The sequence below is a fragment of the Protopterus annectens genome, chromosome 8.part0 (genome assembly GCF_019279795.1).
Source record: "Protopterus annectens isolate FY-2018-M chromosome 8.part0, PAN1.0, whole genome shotgun sequence".
NCBI lineage: Eukaryota > Metazoa > Chordata > Ceratodontiformes > Protopteridae > Protopterus > Protopterus annectens.
The window spans coordinates 592,590,538-592,609,373 of record NC_056741.1 but is presented as its reverse complement, the minus strand read 5'-3'; the positions used below and the strand labels follow the sequence as shown (position 1 = coordinate 592,609,373).

General features: G+C 38.2%; 1 protein-coding gene across 1 annotated transcript in view; it reads left to right on the top strand.

Annotated features, from left to right (window-relative positions):
* The window catches only part of HUWE1 (HECT, UBA and WWE domain containing E3 ubiquitin protein ligase 1), a gene marked incomplete in the record, with an annotated part of 5,008,559 nt that overhangs the window by 4,787,957 nt on the left and 201,766 nt on the right, over nucleotides 1-18,836 (top strand). Inside the window, 2 exon segments of the mRNA XM_044079288.1 lie at nucleotides 299-416; nucleotides 18,768-18,836. The exon segment at nucleotides 18,768-18,836 is cut by the window's right edge and continues 72 nt beyond it. Coding sequence (XP_043935223.1) covers nucleotides 299-416; nucleotides 18,768-18,836 — 187 coding nt within the window.

The window sequence follows — 18,836 nt, the reverse complement described above, 5'->3', positions numbered from 1 at the left end:
GGTGAGCTTTGCTCCCTACAGGAATGCAAGTATGGCTGTTTGATTTGAGCTGCTTAGTTCATGGCATCATTAAGCTGTCCAATTTATGATCGTATGTTCTATTCACAGTGGCAGCCGTGCAGGTCATTAATTAAATAGTCTAAATTGAGTAATTTTATGATTAAGACTATTTGAAAAGTGCTGTAATACCTGTTCAAATGCATGTGTTTATAGACGTGTTACTCCTTTATTTGTAGTCAGTACCTGTTAAGCTGTTCATTTAAAAGAAATTTAATTTTCCTTTTAATAATTCTTACAGAAACTCATCGGACTGTGTTGAACCAGATCCTTCGACAGTCTACTACACACTTGGCTGATGGTCCCTTTGCAGTTCTTGTTGATTATATCCGGGTCTTGGACTTTGATGTCAAACGCAAGTATGTTTAAAAAGAATGAGATTGTCACAGTAGTAGAGGGGATAGTTCCTGTATGTTTTGTGAAATGCAGTGCCAGAACCATGTTCCTTTTTCTCTGGTTGAGCAGGGTATATTCACTTTTTAATTATTAACAGTATTTTTACTATGAGATGTTTTCCTTATGTTATTTAGCAGGTAATTGTTTATAAAACTTTGTCATGTTTGTGCTAACCTGGCAGTAGTTGTAGATGATGTTGGAACTGCCCTCCTTTCGGATCTTTCCACTTACTCATTTGAATGAGATGTTAAACCAAGGTCCCTTCTGCTTGAGTGGGTGGTAACTTAAGTAGATGCAAAAGATTCCACAGCACTTGGTGAAAAAAAAAAGTACAGTTCCTGTTGCCTTGGCCAGTATACCCTTGTTAGTATGAATGCCACCTTGTTTCCCCTAAAAAGACACCACTTGCCTAGAGAAGCTAATTTGTTAAGTAAAAGATAACCATTCCAGTTTATTTATTCAGTCATTTGTTCATCCATACCTATGTCCTGAGTTCCTTTCCTGCCACTATTTGACTAAGAGCACACAAGTCTGATGTTTACCATTTTGTATTTTTAGCATTTTCCATGCTTACAAGGCACTATCATTGCTTGAAATGTGTCTGTTACACCTGATGTACCTTTAAGCAGTGAGATTGTCATAATACGGAAAATAAAATACAGCCTTCATGTTACACACTTATGTGGGGTTTTTTTTGGGATGGTGATGGATTTTCTTTGAAGAGACATCTGTAAAATACATTGATGGAGGGCTATGTCAAAGATTTAATGATGGAACTTTATTGCATTTGTTTACCATGAAGGTTTACTGGGCCTTAGTGAGCCCAATAGGAGAAAAGCTCCACATATATTACCAAACCATGCAAGAAAAATAACACACAGTATAGAGTAAAATGCAGTTACAGTAGTGTCAAATATCAGAAATTAACAAAGTATGTACAGCCACACTGCTTTGAAGATAGTATAATCTCAACAGTTAGTCTTATATACATATTTTTACACTTCAACATCGTTTAGAATTATTAACATTGATGACGGAGTTGTCTGATTGTTATTGGTTTGTTGGTATTAGCCAAGATTTAGCAAGGCAGAGTAAGAGCTCATGCAGTTATGGCAAGATGGAGTGGTAAAGCTGTACGAGTATTGTGATGGAATGATGAAAGGATTATAGTGAAGGAGGCAGGTTTTTAAGGAGGTTTTATTTTGGCACATGTACAGTGCCGTAGAGAAGAAAGATGTTTTCTGAGGGACGTCTTGAAGAGAGTAGGATTACTAATGGTTATGATTGAAGGTGGGAGGGCATTCCAGATTTTTGAGACAGTAAAAGAGTACAGCATTTGACCAGCTGAGAAATTTGGTTTATCAACTTTCAGCAGCAATTTGTTTTCAGATCTAAGGGGTCTGTTGGGGTGATATGTGGTTAATAAGGTGGAAAGAGAAGGGCACGTTGATGGTTTGTATATAAATTTGTGTGCAGTAGTTAATTATAGATATGTGGGGAAATGTAGCAGTTCAAGCCAGTCTAGTTGACATAGAGATAAGCAGTGATGGGATGAATATTTTGAGTTTGTTACAAATTTGGCAATCTTATTGTAGCATGAGTCAAGTTTGGTTTTCAGGGAAGACTGTTTTGGTGAGGATGGGAGCACCATATAGTAGAGATGGACGCAGAAAGGAAGAGGCTAGAGCTTTCTTAGCAGTGAAGTTAAGGAAGTGATTGTGTCTGTAAAGGATACCTAGTTTCTGATGTTTTTTTTGATGATGTGTGGCTATGGAGGTCGAATGTTAGATTTTCGGCAATGGTGACTCCTAGCAGTTTAGTACTTGGAACGACTTCAGTGATAGTATTTAGGGATTGGACAGAGAATTCATTCCTGTTGAGAGTTTTTTTTTGGGGGGGGTCGATATTAGAAGTTTAGTTTTATTGGGGTTTAGAGCGAGATGGTTATTTGACATCCAAGTTTCGGTAACTGCAAAGGCATCTTGGGTAAGACGTTGCAACTCCGAAATGGATTTGGCAGTGCAGATTGTGGGGATCATCAGCATATTGGATAGCAGTGCCATGAGTAAGAGTGGTATGGAAGTTATTGAAGAATATACTAAACAGGAAGGGACCTAGTATCGATCCCTGGGGTACACCTGTAGGTGTCTTGAGAAACTGTGAGCAGGATTGTTGCCATTTTGTGGATTGTTGCCTGTCCGTGAGATAGATAGAGAACCAGTCTAGGGTGGGGGAGGGAGAGATACCCAAGTTGGAGAGTTTGATAAGTACGACAGGATGGGAGACCATATCAAAGGCCTTTGGAGAGGTCAAGGAAGAGTGAGGAAACTGAGTAACCTGCGGCATGAGCCCTGTTTACTGTGTCCAGAAAAGATATGAGAGGATTTGGTTAACAAAATGTTTGAGAAGCTGAGCATTTATGCATTTTTCTAATATTGTGGAAATGGGGGAGAGGATAGTTTTTGATGGGAAGTTAGAGATATCAGAGTTGTTGCCACCTTTGTATACAGGAAGAACAAATGCTTTCTTCCATACATGTGGTATGATGGACTCCTTAATGGATCTATTGAGGAGTATGCTGATAGGCTTGGCAGTGGAGCTTGCAGTTAGTTGTAGAAACTCAGAAGGTAAATTGTCTGGTGCTTTAGTATAAGGTTTGACTTTCTGAATGAGTTTTTTTTATAGTGCAAGTAGGTATAGGTGTGAAATGTGAAAGTAGAGAGGTAGTTTGGGTGAGTGATGAAGGAATATTAGGTGGTTTGGGGTTTATTGGTGGGAAGGCAGAGGTGAGCTTTGCAATGGTGTCAGTGAAGTTAGAATTGGAGAGAGAGGCTAACTCAGTGGGAGTTTTGTCTGGATTTTGGCAAGGATTATTGTTTGTACCTGAATGAAGTAGGGAGTTAAGTGCAATCCAGACATTTTTAGGGTTTTGTTTGTGTTGCTCTTGAAGACTTTGGAAATGTTCTTTTTTTATTTTTAATCTCTAGACGTTTTGCCTGATTGCATAGCTGTTTATATTGAGTGAGGTCGGATGGATTTTTGTTTTTTTGCCAAGCTTTCCAGACTTTACCTCTAGCAAACATAATTTGCTTTGTGTGTGTAGTAAGCCAATTGGCATGTTTTGCCTTAACTTTTTAGTCGAGGTGGGGCTACATTGTATAAGATCTTAAGAAATGTTGAATTGAAAAATTTAACACCATTATTGAGAGGGAGATATTTTAATGGCGTCCAGGTCATACTTTGTAAGATTTCATTAAAGGTGGTGAGGGAGAAATGAGATAAGTCCCTGGTATGCTTGACTTGGTGCTGGTTTAGAATTAGGGTGGTGTTACGTATTCTGAAGGCTGGTGAGTGGTCATTAATACCATTATGTAGTGTGCCACAGAACGAGATTTTGTTAGGGTCAGTAACCAGGATCCAGTCAAGGATTGAACCTTTGTCATTTTTATAGTTGGGTCTGGTTATATAGGTGATTAGCTATATATAATTGTATAGATTAATGCTGGTAATGGTGTCTTGATTTGAACTGTCATGCCACTTGATGATAATGTCCCCTAGGATGATAGTTTTTAATATTATTAGTTGTCCAGGCGAGAATATTTTCAAGTATAGGAATGTTGTTGCCCAGGGGGATGTATATGACCAAGATACAAAGATTTTTACAGTTATTCAGTTTTAGGAAGGCCACTAGTATCTCTGCATGGAGAATTGTGGGATAGGTTTTTTATGTTAAACTACAATGAAGGTATTTGGATAAATTAAGATGACGCCACCACCTTTTTTATGTGGTCTGTCTGTCCTAAGGCAACTGTAGTTAGGGGAATGAAGTTCTAATTTTAGGGGACGAAAGCACTTGACATTAAATAAACTTTGGTTTTTAGAGTTTATTTTATTGGCTGGCTTTATTCATCTACCTAGACTACCACAGGTGTGCGCAGTTCTGGTTTGTTCATCACCGTTTGATTCTTAACTAACTGAAGTGGGGGTGGGTGGGAATGGGAGTAGGGTAGGGGAGGTGGGTGGGAATGGGAGTAGGGTAGGGGAGCGGAGTGAGCCTGAACAGAGCGGGCCAGAGCAAAAGCAGAAATGTGTGGAGCAAAAAAACAGAAACGGCCAGACAAGGTGTGATGGGAAAAAAAACTAAATACCAAAAAAAAAAAAAACAAGCATAAGTAGACTAACTGTTGTTTTTAGTGTAGTCAAACTTTAATAGTCGCTATTCATCACAAGGACTTCTTCAGAAGCATTTTATAAAAACACTCTCTTCATTATAAATAATATCTATTAATTGACCAATCATCTCTTACAACCAATTATGCAAAACATGTTTCAAAATGCAATTTACACTTCAACCCACAGAGTCCCTTTCTCAAAAAGAAAACTAATACTTTCTGATGGTCACTCTCCTTTCTGTTAAAAAAAACACCTAATGTTAACTGTATCATTTAAACCTAGTGAAATATAAGAGGTATGATCTAACTGCCATTCAGCTTCTTTTTGCTCAACTAAATTCTTAAAATTACCTCCCCTTGGGTCTTGACTGACTACTTCTATGATAAAGTGAATTTCTTCCAATTTGAGCATTCAGTAGAATGCTTGTATAAAACATTATTATCATTTTTGCTTTTAATTGCATACTGATGCTCTTGAATACTCTTTCTCAAACTTCTTGTAATCATTCAAACGTAAAAGGCTGGGCAGGCTTGGCATGATGAGCACAAAGCTACATACACTATTCCACTAGTTCCACAATCCAACCTACCATGAACTGTAATAATATGTTCTAAATGTATTAAAAAATATATGGACCTTTGTGTATGAATCTACAAGCTTTGCACCCCAAACATTTAAACATGCCCATGCTTCTCTGTGTGTAAATGATACAGTTAGGTGTTTTTTAAAAGAAAGGAGCCTGATCATCAGGAAGTATTAGTTTTCCTTTTGAGAAAGTGACGCTGTGGTTAATAAAGTGTAAATTGCATTTTGAAACCTGTTTTGCATAATTGGTTGTAAGAAATGATTGGTCATTTAATTGATATTATTTACAATGAAGAGAGTGTTTTTATAAAATGTTTCTGAAGAAGTTTTTGTGATGAATAGTGACTATTTGTTTGACTACACTAAAAACAGTCTTACCTCGTGCTTGTATGGTGTTTTTTGGTATTTAGAAATGTGCGGAGACCAAAAAAACAATATGTAAGCTATAGGTAAGCAGGGGAGCCTGTATTAATATTCTGTAGAAATGTCGGCTAATTGCTTAATATAGAAGAAAGGGAGTATAAACACCAGTAGGGTGACTGTCTTAGAGAGAGGAAAATTAAGCTATGCAAAGCAGTTTAAAAGGTACCCAGCAAAATAGTAAAGTAACAGGAGTAATAAAACAGGGGAAGTATAAGGGCTACTGCAATACTGGGTTCAGTGGTGTGCTTACAGCCTCAGTTACAGGATATAGCTAGCATTTAAATCCTGCCTAGATTTTCACATATCAAAAACTGTTAAGTGGATTCTCAGAGGAACATAATCATCACAAAAAAGTCTGATTTGTTCAACAAATTGATCATAGGATCATGAATAGTTTTCTTTGCCCGCTGTTGTCGTTTGGAACTGCACTTTGGGTCAGGGCTGCAGTTAGTACTTGTCAGACATTTAGCTTCAGTTCCAGCACTTTAAAGATTTTTCTATATATTGAAAAAGGTTGTGGAATATCCAGCTGAGTTGAACTGTTAATTGCAGGTTGTGAATTACCCAAGTCTTTCTCCAGACTGTAAGTATAATGGGAATCTGAAACAGTGGCACCATTATAGAAAAACCTTTCAAAGCAAACTGTTGGTAAAGTAATTCTCCCAAATGACCAGCTGAGACTGTGAATGTTTGTGATATTACTGGTTAGAAGATTTTGTGACACATACTGATCCGCTGTGGTGCAGCGGTAGCGTTGTTGCCTCACAGCAAGAGGTTCTCCCGTTTGATTCTCAGCTGGAGTGTGGGAGCACCTTCTGTGTGGAGTCTGCATGTCCTCCCCGTGGTTGGGTGGGTGTTCGAAAGATGTGCGTAAATGGGCGTGCCTTCGTTGAAGGTTGGATGTCGAGCTGGCACCTCTGCGTTTGTGAAAATCTACTGTCAATCATTAGCGGACCGGAGTTCCACTGTGGCGACCCCTAACTGGGAAAAGCCGAAAGGCAAACAACAGCAACCTTTGTTTCAAAAGTGTTTATAATTGTTATAACCCTTGTTGCTACTTTCCTGGGATTATCTTTGCCTTGCACAGCAGTAGTGGTCTGTATTCTAAGCTGTGTGATCATGTTATGCTCATTTTCTAGCAAAAGTATTCCATATGCTAATCACTGTTAAATTTTTCTCACTACTTATATGTACAAAAATGTAGTTGTAACTACCTATTTCCTTTAGCTTTTTCACACCCGTAGTGCTATCCTGATTATTTACCCTACTCCTGCCTCTGTAGCATGAGTTCTGTGTTAACGGCCTGCCTTTCGTGCCTACAGCTCTGCTGTGCGCACTCTAAAATTTAAATATCCCCTCAGGCAAGCAGTTAAGAGTGTGCAATCATCACAGTCATTGTCAATAAGTTTGATTGTTGTGTGCTGTTAACTGCATACAATAAAAAGTAATAGTCCCATTTTAAGAAAAAAAGAAAAAAGTAAAGCTGCTTTTAATCTTTTGTTTATCTGGTTGATCCCACCTTCATAAATGAGTAGCACACAGTGAAGCTGTCATTTGTAGTGAGTGATACCATACTGCTTATTTTCTTTGGTGATATTGTGGTTACCAGAAATACTTTTCATAGCTGTTTTCAGAAAATAACCTTCCCTTTGACTGACCATGACTCTGTGCGGACTGGTTCTGCCCATTCTATTGGGAGTTGCACAGACCCCCTTATGTCACCAAAAAAGTGATCAGTCAGACACAGAAGCATATTTTGCAGCTCCGGAAGAAATTAGATGGAATTATTATTATTGGAAGAATTCTTAATTGAGTCAGTGAAACATCAGCAACTGTGGTAGAAAGGTAATGGAAGGATGATAGCTTCAGCATTTGATTTTGTTTCATTTACAGAACAGAAAATGCTAGTTTTATTTGATAATGAAGTAACAGAGAACTTGGTATTTTTTTGAAAAATGAGACTATAGAGAACCGGTTGTTGTTGTGTCTTTCAGCTTTTCCCGGTTAGGGGTCGCCACAATGGAACTCCGGTCCGCTAATGATTGGTAGTTGAGTTTTACGTGCCGAGTTACCAGCCCTGACACACAACCTTCAACGAAGGTACACCCAGTCACACAGTCTCCACATAAGACGCTCTAGCTGAGAATCGAACCGGACAGCGTCAAAACAACAAATGGGGCAAGATTATAAGTCGTCTGAAGAATCTGTGTAAGAGGGTATGTTTTGCCCCCGTGTAATTTGAATTTTAATGTATTTGGTGAGGTAATAGGTTGAAGGTTTTGGTGTAGTGTGTGCAAAGTACAGTCGACATTTTGAGCAGAAACTTCTTTTAAATGTGAAACTCCTGAACATGTTTTCTTTGCTGTTAGTGTAGAGGATTAAGGCTGTGAGCCATTCATAAACTGTATGTTGTGGTTCAGTGTTCGATTTCCTCAGCATCCATTTGCTTTGTGTGAGACTTTGAGCAAGGCACTTAACCAAGAAAGTGCTCCTGGGCTGAGTCAAGTCACTTAAGTGGGCAGTGGTCCTGTGCTAAGTCTGAAAAAAGTTCATATGGATCAGTGCTTTCCCCACTTAACTCATAATTTTTTAAATAAAGTGAATGCCAAGTTTAGGAGGGTTAGGTCGGTGCTCTTGAACCAGGTAAAGTAGATCTTTGTTGAAGGCATGATTTTGAATCACACAGTGAGATCGACTCTGTAGTTGTGAACGAGTTAAGTTTGGAAATTTTTCACCAGAGTCCCAAGTAAGAAAACATGGGCAAGTCAGTTCCTTCTCAGTTCAGTGGAACAAGGACTTTTCTGGTATGCTTTCTTACCCATCCCACTTCTAACAAGATTGCTCATTCATTTCCTTCCAACAACATGACTAATGGTCATAACCCCTCCTTCTGTATAGATTTAGTTGTATGACATGCACATATGGTTCAGAATGTTAATAGTTTCGTTCCTTGTTACTTTAAAATTCCTGTTACTGTTTTCTTGTTGAAGTAGTCCTCCATACACAGGGACACTGATTTATGGTTTTAAAAAAATCCATTTTCATCAGACTAAAGTGATTAATTGTACTGTGATTTCTAAATGCAGTTTGCTGTTATTACTGTGATTTTATTATATTCTAGTGCATGAATGTGTACATGTCATCTCTGGTGGTGCAGAAGAATAATTCCCCAAGTGTGTCCCAGGAGACCTAGGTACATTTAATGACTAGAGTGAGTAACTGAGTTGGTAAGGATGGGTTTGCATATGCTAAGAGTGAAGGCAAGGTTTAATAAGCCAGTGTGTGCCACTCACCTCAGAAGAGGGTTTTGGATACATAGACTCAGCCCAGGGTTTAGTATTATGTTCACAATCCACTAGTGAGTAAGTAACCTTTATAATGGGTATGCAGTAACCTGCATCCATATAGAAAAGGTATTGTGAGGGCTGTGGTGTTGTCACACATGCCCCTCCCCCACGGTTTGGAGTAAAGGCTTTATAAATGTCCCCTTGACAGCTGTCATCTCCATAAAGGAACAAATGGGTTCTCTTCCCTCTGTGGAAGGCTTGATGGTTGACAGGCATGGGTGCTGAAAAATACCTTGCAAAAGTCACATTTCCCACAGTTGTCCCTTATTTACACTGGCACTCCTAAAATTACATTTGCATTTTCTATTCCACTGATTGCAACAGAAAGGTACCTTCTTTATCACTGCATTGTGGTATATCTACAGTCCACACACACACACATTCACACACACACACACACTTGTGAAGAGCAGCTTTCCTGTATCCTTTACAGGTTTCCTTTAGTCAGACTAACTAGATCTCCCCTTACAAAGTACCACAAGATATATCAACATATACCTAGTAAACTTAACAAAATAACTATCCTCTTTTCTTGCAAGATGGAGTTCTATGCTGAACTTTGTTCTCCTTTGACATGTCTGGTAAACTGCATTTGCTATGGTGCAGCTATTAGCTATGTTGTGATATTAACTGTTAAGAGAGTGGTTCTAGCACAGTTGAGAACTTTAGCACCTTAACATTTTAAGGGGCATCCTTCATTTAAACTCATTGATAAATATATTATGTGGCTGGAATCTTTGTTTTTATTTTGTTTGGAATTCTTGTGTCTCTCTGATTCTGACTAGGGTTGCCAGCTGGCCGGTTTTTGACCGGACTGTCCGGTTTTCTGACATTGTCCAGTTACAAATTTCATTCAAAACCGGACACGTGAAGTCTGGGTTTTGTGCCACAGCCACAATTTGTTTTTAGTATACAGCAGGGTGCAGACTGCAGTATTATTTAGCTTGCGTACATTTTTATATCCAAGACGTAAAAAAGAACAGCCCTAAATTGAAACTTAACGCCGGGTCAATGGTGAACATTGAGCTGGGTTTATTTAACTATCTAGATGGTAAGTTGTAGTTTTTAACTTGATGGTCTCGGTCTGTCCCTGTCACTAACAGTCATCAACCCCAGCAACTTGTGTTTTTGGAAGATTTTTCATATCATAGACTAGAAGGGATTTGGATAGTACACCTAATGCCACCCCTCCATTTTTTTCCCTGACTATCGTGGGTCACAGTTTATTTATCCACCTAACAAATAGATGAAAGTGCTATCTGAAAAGCATCAATTTTCAGTCCACAGCAGAAACCAAATAAAGGTAATGTATATAATATGTTATCCATTTGACTGCCACTGAATTCAGTCATGAAAAATAGAGTGAATTGAACTTCTGAACCTACAAGCCCAAATCTCAAAACTGCTCCTTGTACTAAACTTTTGCCCTGAACTTTTTTCTTTTTTGCAGAAATAATTAAAAATGCGTTACAGAAGTTTAAAGTTTTTTTTTTTTGAAACGTTTATATTTGCTAAAATATATGCCTAATGCCTTGCATGCCCTGCTGCTCGCATAATTTAATACAGTTGTGACATCTATTTTGATGCAGGCGTATGAAATTAAGTTTTGTCCGATCGTTTTAATGACACTTCCGCTGTCAAAAAAATAAGGAAAAACAATGCATAGAATTTCATTTATAATATAAATAACTACACTGACTAATGTAACAATTTTAATGTTTAATGAAACCTTTAATGAAATACTACGCATCTCCCTGCGACATTTAGGGGGAAAAAGTTGGGACTTTAATGAGCGGCTTCTGTACTGCTTAACGCAGCGCACATCTCAGAAGCAAATAGAAAGCAACGCAAGAAAAAAAAATACACAATTCTGCAAAAATTACAGAAAACATAACTTGTCAGCCTGGTTTGCAATCCTGTATGCAGCAATGCATGGAGCAACGTAAATCAGGTAGCACTTGTCCATTAAAGAAATTAGATATTGCTGTCATAGGTTAGTACTAAGCTAATTGCCCTTGCAAGCCATTTTAAGCCTAGCCAATTATCCCTTGTGAGACTCAAACCCTGCACTTTGTGTTTGAAAGGCAAACACCTTAACCATTAGGCCAATCCCCCCCCCCCCCAACCCCTGTCGGACTTAGAAACCACTGTCTGTACTGGATGAGTAGTACATAAATACTCCAGAAACCTATGCGTGTACCTCATAAATTATTCCTCCTTATTGTACCCAACATTTTCAGAAAGTTGTAGTGCATTCGTCTCCAGGGCCAAAGATAGATTCGTACAATAAGTGTTGTTAGTCTGATAGGTGGATAATATTTATTTGAGGATTGACTGCTGTAACGTGAGGTGTCATAGCATAATTAAAAAACATCCTTAAATATTACATCAATAACCTAAGTTTGAGTGAATGACCTACACTATCGTACAATAAGTGTTGTTGTAGTCCAGAAAACACTGTACAAACTCCGGTATTCTGTTTCAGAAAGGAAACAGACTATCAGAGTTTGTAAATCGGCTGATTTGCTATGCATTTTTACAGAAAAGCATAGTAAATCAGCTGAAAGCAGGCAGCAGGAACAGAAAGAGGGCGTTCCCTGCTGTGTGATGTCGCCGTGACGTCACTAAATGGGTGGAATATGGGCAGGAGAGGGGGTAGGATGGGCGGGGTTATTGGTGACGTGAGGGTTGTGGCTTTATTCCGGTTTTAGCATCCAAATAACCCCTGCACGAATGACCTGTGCACGGCCATACACTGTGTCCAAACCAAAAAAACAAAGCCAGAACCCGACTCCTGTGGCATATTCAAAATTTAATGCATAGCAAAAAAACAGAAAATATCACAGTACACCAACATGGTTGTACCGGTTTCGGCCAAAGCCTTCTTCAGCAACCAAACTTGATGCAAAAAACATAAGTAACTAACATGCTATCTCACTTTTAAATTATGGACTTGAAGCGCCCTCTGGTGTACATACAGTTAATATAAAAATACTCATACTGCAAACACAATTACCTACAAAATCTAAATGTGAACACATAATCCAAATAGGGATGTATCAGAATTGATCATTCAACCCAGGGGAAAAAAGAGCCCCCAATTTAATGATCCACATTTTTTCTTTATTAGTCAAGATTTCATGGAGTATATGGGATTCTTTGTTCTTAAATTTAATATGGTCAATGACCATAAAAATGTTTAAAAATATGTTTGTACAGAGAACTGGAACCCTTTTTATTCTTAATATCACTCAGGTGTTCCCCGATCCTTATCTTGAAAAGACGGGACGTTTGTCCAACATAAAATGCCTGACAATTACACTGGGCCAAATATATAACCCAGGTAGTATTACAATTGGCAAAAAATGGAACATTGTATATCTGTGGACAATTATGTGAAGTAAAACTCTGAGACTTTAGCACCCTAGGACAATAGGTGCAGTGACCACATGGATAACAGCCTAATATTGATTGGCCAAACAAACTGGTTTGTATAGTTGACTGTGAACCCTTTTCATACACCTTCTTGTAAGGACTGAATAAGGAACCCAAAGACTGCCCTTTCCGAAATGAATAAAGACACCGATCCCCTATATAGTTATTCAGAACATCGTCTGATCTTAATAGATGCCAGTGTCTACGAATGATATTCATAAAACTATTAGTATTTCTCCCATAGGTTGTAACTAATCTAAGTGTTTGTGATTTTTGAGAATCACGAATCCGATATGACAGTAACGCACATCTGTCTTGCTGATTTGCAAATTGGCTAGCCCTAGTGATGTCACCCCCTTGATACCCCCTGTTCTTGAACCTAGAAATAAGGTCACTTTTGTAAATGTCATATGTGGACGAACTAGAACAAATCCTTTTGATACGGAGAAATTGTGACTTTGGGATATTCTTGATGACATGTTGAGGGTGGAAGCTTGTAGCATGTAATAGGGTATTGAATTGTGGAAATTTCCTAAATACTTCACTCTCTAGAGTGTCCAAATCTGTTCTTTTAACAAAAACATCCAAAATGGTTATGTCAGATCTGGAATAAGTCAACTTAAATTCAATACCCCACATATTACAATTCAGATATTCCAAAAATTCCTTAAGGAATTCTATATCTGCTCTCCACACCAGCCAACAGTCATCAAGATATCTTCTCCATATGTCCATTTCATTAATATAGATGTTATGACTGGTATCATATATTAACTGTTCTTCCACATACGCCATAAATAGGTCCGCATAAATGGGGGAAAAAGATGCCCCCATAGTAGTAGTTGCCCAAAACATCTATCTTTAAAATAAAAGATATTATGAGTCAGGACCTTTTCTGCCATGCAAACAAGAAGCATATTAAAACCAGGTTTGTATATATTGGCCTTATCCAGCCAATATTGCAGGGCCATTAATCCCGTCCAATGGGGGATGTTGGTATACAAGGAGGTGACATCCAAAGTACATAGGAGCCAGTCCGATTCCAATTGCATATCTGAAATGATAGAGAAAAACTGGGTTGTGTCCTGAATTCTAGAACGTATAAAAACCAAAAGTGGTTTTAAATATAAAGTGAGAAATTCAGACAAGGGCTCAGTAAGAGAGCCTCTGCCTGATACAATCGGTCTACCGGGCGGTCTCGTGGGATCCTTATGAATTTTCGGCAAAAAATAAATATACTGCTTTTTGGGATAATCTACCTTTAGATGATAACATACTTCTTTCGTAATGATGCCCTCATCTTCAGCCAAATCTAAAAAGTGGTCAGTATCTTGTTTAAATTCCATAGTTGGATCAACATTCATTTCTTGGTAATGAGTGCTATTATGGAGCTGACGCTCACCCTCAGTTTCATAGTCCTCCAAATCCTGAACCACCACAGCTCCCCCCTTATCCGCAGAGACAATAACAATTTCCTTGTTGTTAATGAGATTATCCAAGCATAATCTCTGCTGTTTATCCAAATTATCATTCACCATATCCTGTTTATTCAAATGTAGATGTAATCACTAAGGACAGCATTTTGGAACACTTGTACAATGGGTAGCATAGGTGGCTTGAACTTGGAGGACCTGAAGTGAAAATTTCTCAATTCGGAAACACACATCTCATTCTCCTCAGGGCCATGAAAAAAAGATTTTAAATTTAAACTACAACAGAAATTCACCACATCCTGTGCAAAATAGTGCTCCTAGACAAAGAAACCGGGCACAAAGCTTAATCCTTTATTTAGCACATCCACATGTTGTTCATCCAGTTTGACAGAAGATATATTATGCACATTATTAACTTTAGCATCTAAAGTCTGGTCATCTTTTCAAGAATTTCCCCAAGACCCATGGCATTTGTGGTGCTTCCTCCCCCCCCCCCCTCGTCTTTGGGGCTTATGCCTAAAGGGATACCCCTTACTGAACTTGACTCTAAATTGTTCTTCTTAAGAACAGGGAAACTCCAGCATGGCCATCCTCCCAGTCCATATTAGATGAAGAATCTTCACCAGAAAGCGTTGACTCCCTACTTCTTTTTTTCAAAATAGATTTGGGCCGTGCAGCTCTCAATCTCTTAGGGGTTTCAACGGGCGTGCCAAATTTAACCCTAGGACGCATCTCAAAAGGCTTTCCCCTCTCACAATCCCCAACATCTCGGGTAAACTTCTTAATCTTTCTTTCTTTAAGAGTTGAATCCAATCCAGACAACTCTTTACCAAGTTTATCAATACTGTCTTTATAACATGAAAGTGTAGGAAAACCCATCCATTCTTTTACTAGCCACTAAAACACTGGCAGCTTGTTCCTCCACCTTCCTCTCATAATAACTGCTCAAAATATCCACAAAGGTCATAGAAACCTGTTGTTGAGCTTCTGCCCATTGTGTTTAAAAGACACTCATCTGGTTCAGCCACCATAGGTTGTAGCCTGGTTCTTAATCCCCTTGGAACTATCTTACTACGTTGATATGCCCTAAACAGCTTCAAGTGCCAAACATTTTTCCTAAGGGAAATCAGATCCTTGGTTAGCTTGACAAAAGCCAATTTGCAATCTTGAGTGGGATCCTGGACACCAGGAACCGGCATCAATATTTCCTGAACCCAGGCCAAAAATGCCCAGGTCCTCAGTGTCTGAGGACAGACCCTTAATAAAAGTTGCCAATTCCATCACTGACCAAAACTCACTAGAGGGCCAATAAGTATCTACAAACTTTATTTAAAAATAAATTTGTTTTCTAATCACAATATATATCCAAAAGCCCAAGGATTAGAAACTCAATATATACTTAGATATAATTCTCTAAACCATCCCCAGGTATTAATCCGCCCGTACTGTCCACAGTATTTATTAACAAGTCATGTTCTCAACACACAATATATGTCCCATAACCTAAGTATTAGAAAATAAATAGAAGATATAATATAGTTCTCTTAACCAACCCCAATTGAACCATGGCCCAAATGGGTACAATAATAGCCAAGACCCCATTCATCCCCAAATCAGAAGAAAGGGGAAAAAAACATATTAAGCCTATATTTGTCCACCTAGGCTCAATGTATCGCTACGTAACAAAATGGACCAAAACCAATTATACAACTAAAAAGGGACCGTAACCAAGAAACATTTGGTCAGTGTTGCTAAGGCAAAAACTACATATAGTTAATCCTATAAATTAATGTATGCTTTGTCCAGAGTCCAAAAACTCACCCCACTGGGATAGGCATAAATCAACCACTCAGTTATTGCAAATCAATTCGACCATGTGAGATTAACATTGTCCCATATTTTTGACATATCTATGGCCAACTTAATGTTCTACCCATCTGCAATTTTCCCAATGAAACTAGATAGTTATTACTAGCAGATAGCACCAAGGGTAAAATAGACCACAAATAGAGAGACCAGGGAGACCAAACTTATTGTTTACCAGTTGTCAAACATAACATAAAAAGTAAAATGAAATAGAGTTCCACTTCAAATAAACCATATTATTTAAATAGCACAATCAAAAATAACCAAGGACTGCTTTGTCCTATTGATCGAACATACAGCCTAAATGTTAGAAAGCTAATCTAGTACAATGTCTATTATTGTCCAAAAACCAACCCACCTAAAAAGTTAACAAAAAACATTCATAAACAGAATATACATGTCCGTATACCCTTATAACATAATGTTACAAAGGTAACAAACAATGTTAATGTTAATGTCCAAAACCTCTTCCGATGTTATAATTCAACATGTCCAACAAGAAGCATCTCCAAACGAATCCCAGAGTTGAAACGACAACAAAATTGTCAAATTGCCATTATGAAACACAGAAATTGTCCCGCCATAAAAAGAAAAGTCCAGAACAAACTTGAAAGAAGGGTCCACTCTGTTCCTCCACACAAATACTCCCAAAACTAATATGTAAAAAGTATATAGTCTCCACTGAAAATAAAGAAACTACACAAATTCAGTAGAAATAACACAAACCCGATGAAAGGCAAGAGACATCCCAATTCCAAAGAGTTCCTAGTGTTCGCATCCACCCAAAACGATAGAGCGCGCCGCAAGCCACAAATAGCTACGAACCAAAAAAAGGAAGACGCCACACTGGAGAAGCCATCAGCAGGGGACCAAGGTTTAAGAACAAAGAATCCCATATACTACATGAAATCTTGACTAATAAAGAAAAAATGTGGATCGTTAAATTGGGGGCTCTTTTTTCCCCTGGGTTGAATGATCAATTTTGATACATCCCTGTTTGGATTATGTGTTCACATTTAGATTTTGTAGGTAATTGTGTTTGCAGTATGAGTATTTTTATATTAACTGTACGTACACCAGAGGGCGCTTCAAGTCCATAATTTAAAAGTGAGATAGCATGTTAGTTACTTATGTTTTTTGCATCAAGTTAGGTTGCTGAAGAAGTCTTTGGCCGAAACCGGTACAACCATGTTGGTGTACTGTGATATTTTCTGTTTTTTTGCCATGCATTAAATTTTGAATATGCCAAAGGAGTCCGGGTGCTGGCTTTGTTTTTTTTGGTTTATTCCGGTTTTAGCCACGATGAAAGGTGGCACCCCTAATTCTGACAGATTTTATGGCGTGTATTTACTTTGTTAGAAATTAATACTTTTTGTTTATAGTTGTTAGTTCTGCTCAAAAAATTTGAGTTGCAAGTTTTTGGTGTAAAGGACCATTCAGTATTTCTCCAGAAAGACAGTCCTTAAATTTTCCTTATTGTGGGTACTGTCACAATTGTCTACTTTTCTGTGAGTGCCCTTCTACAGGAGATCTGATTAATACATTTGTTGTATGTTAAACTACCAGGAGCTTTTGTGGCTTAGACTGCAGGGCTTCAGCAAGTTGATACCATTTGTTTACTTTGCCAGGGCAAGTAAGCTAGTAGTAAAGAAAGTCATGCAAATGTGTCTGGCAATTTAGACATTATATTGATCTGAAGAGGTGAACGAACCCATCCTTGGTCCGTTAAAGCCTGAATTTCAGTTTGGATGGCAGTTCCTGTTAGTTTTTTTGATGATGGGGATAACGTAATTTATTGCAGTTTGACTATTTGATCTGAAAATCTACATATTTTCTGTACATTATCCAGTTCTGCAGTGTTAAATTCTGTGTAAGGCAGTGCACTTGCATGTTGCTTTAATGTAAATTCAGTTACTCATGTTTGTTGTAATGTCTGTTTTCACTCTGACTGTTGTATTTGCCTTTTGGGCTGGGAAATTAATAAAAAAGGTCTCTGTATCTATCCATTCTCAAGATTAACCAACTAAAAATGTGATTCTTTTGTAACAGAGTAGGCTTTGGAAGACTGCTGTGCAACACTTTGTTTCCCACCCACATGTATGAGCTCAGTGGTTAGTTTTAGATACATGTAAAAAGTTCCTACTGTTAACACAAAATGTTTACAAGCAGTTCAGTCAGTTTGTACTTGACACGTGGCTGTTGTCAAGGGTGACTTTGTCATCTTAAGAGATTTCAGTCACAGTATGCAAATTCAAGTTTTGGGAATCAAAGTTTCTTGGGGAGAAGCTTGTTTGCATATCAGGGTCTTAATTAAGTTCTGTTTGTTACTGCTCATAGTTGAGCACCCCATAACCTCTCAGATCTGAAGAAACACATTTTCCATTTGGTGCATGCCTTCATAGACAGCTGTTGAAGTGCTATTGGGGAGGCCTCTTCAGAGGAAGTCATTGAGAGGAGATTTTGTTGGCAACACTACTCTGCAGCTGAAATTGTGTGTGTGTGTGTGTGTGTGTGTGTGTGTGTGTGTGTGTGAGAGTGAGTGTGATTATCTGCTGTATGAAAAGATGTCAGCATTTAGTGGTATGGTAAATGCTTGTTTTAACTGCTGCTTTTGTTTGTCATTTTAGTGCTTTTGTAGGTTTACACTGTTTACTGACAAAATGATTTACAGTGACATACACTGCACTATGTTTGGTAGTGGTCATTTTGAAACGCTCTAAATCTTAGTATTTTTAAACATTTTTATGTAAAGGGAAGAAAATTTTAAATTTTCTGTCATAATCTTGCTTTCACTTTACACGGAGGGGGTGACATATAACAGAGGGAATTTCATCTACTTATTGGCCTTTCCATGCAGATTTGTTGTATGTCTTGCTTTTCTCCACAACCATGTCTGCTTGCTGATTTGCTGCAATCAAATGACTAGTTGACTTCTGTTTTGGAAAGCTTTCAATTAAGTTAATATTGCTGGTACACACATCCACATAGAAATGCTTAGAGAGTAATAGGCAGTAGGAGAAAAAATAATGCCTTTATATTTCTGCCAAAACAGGTATTTCCGTCAGGAACTGGAGCGTTTAGATGAAGGACTGCGAAAGGAAGATATGGCTGTCCATGTACG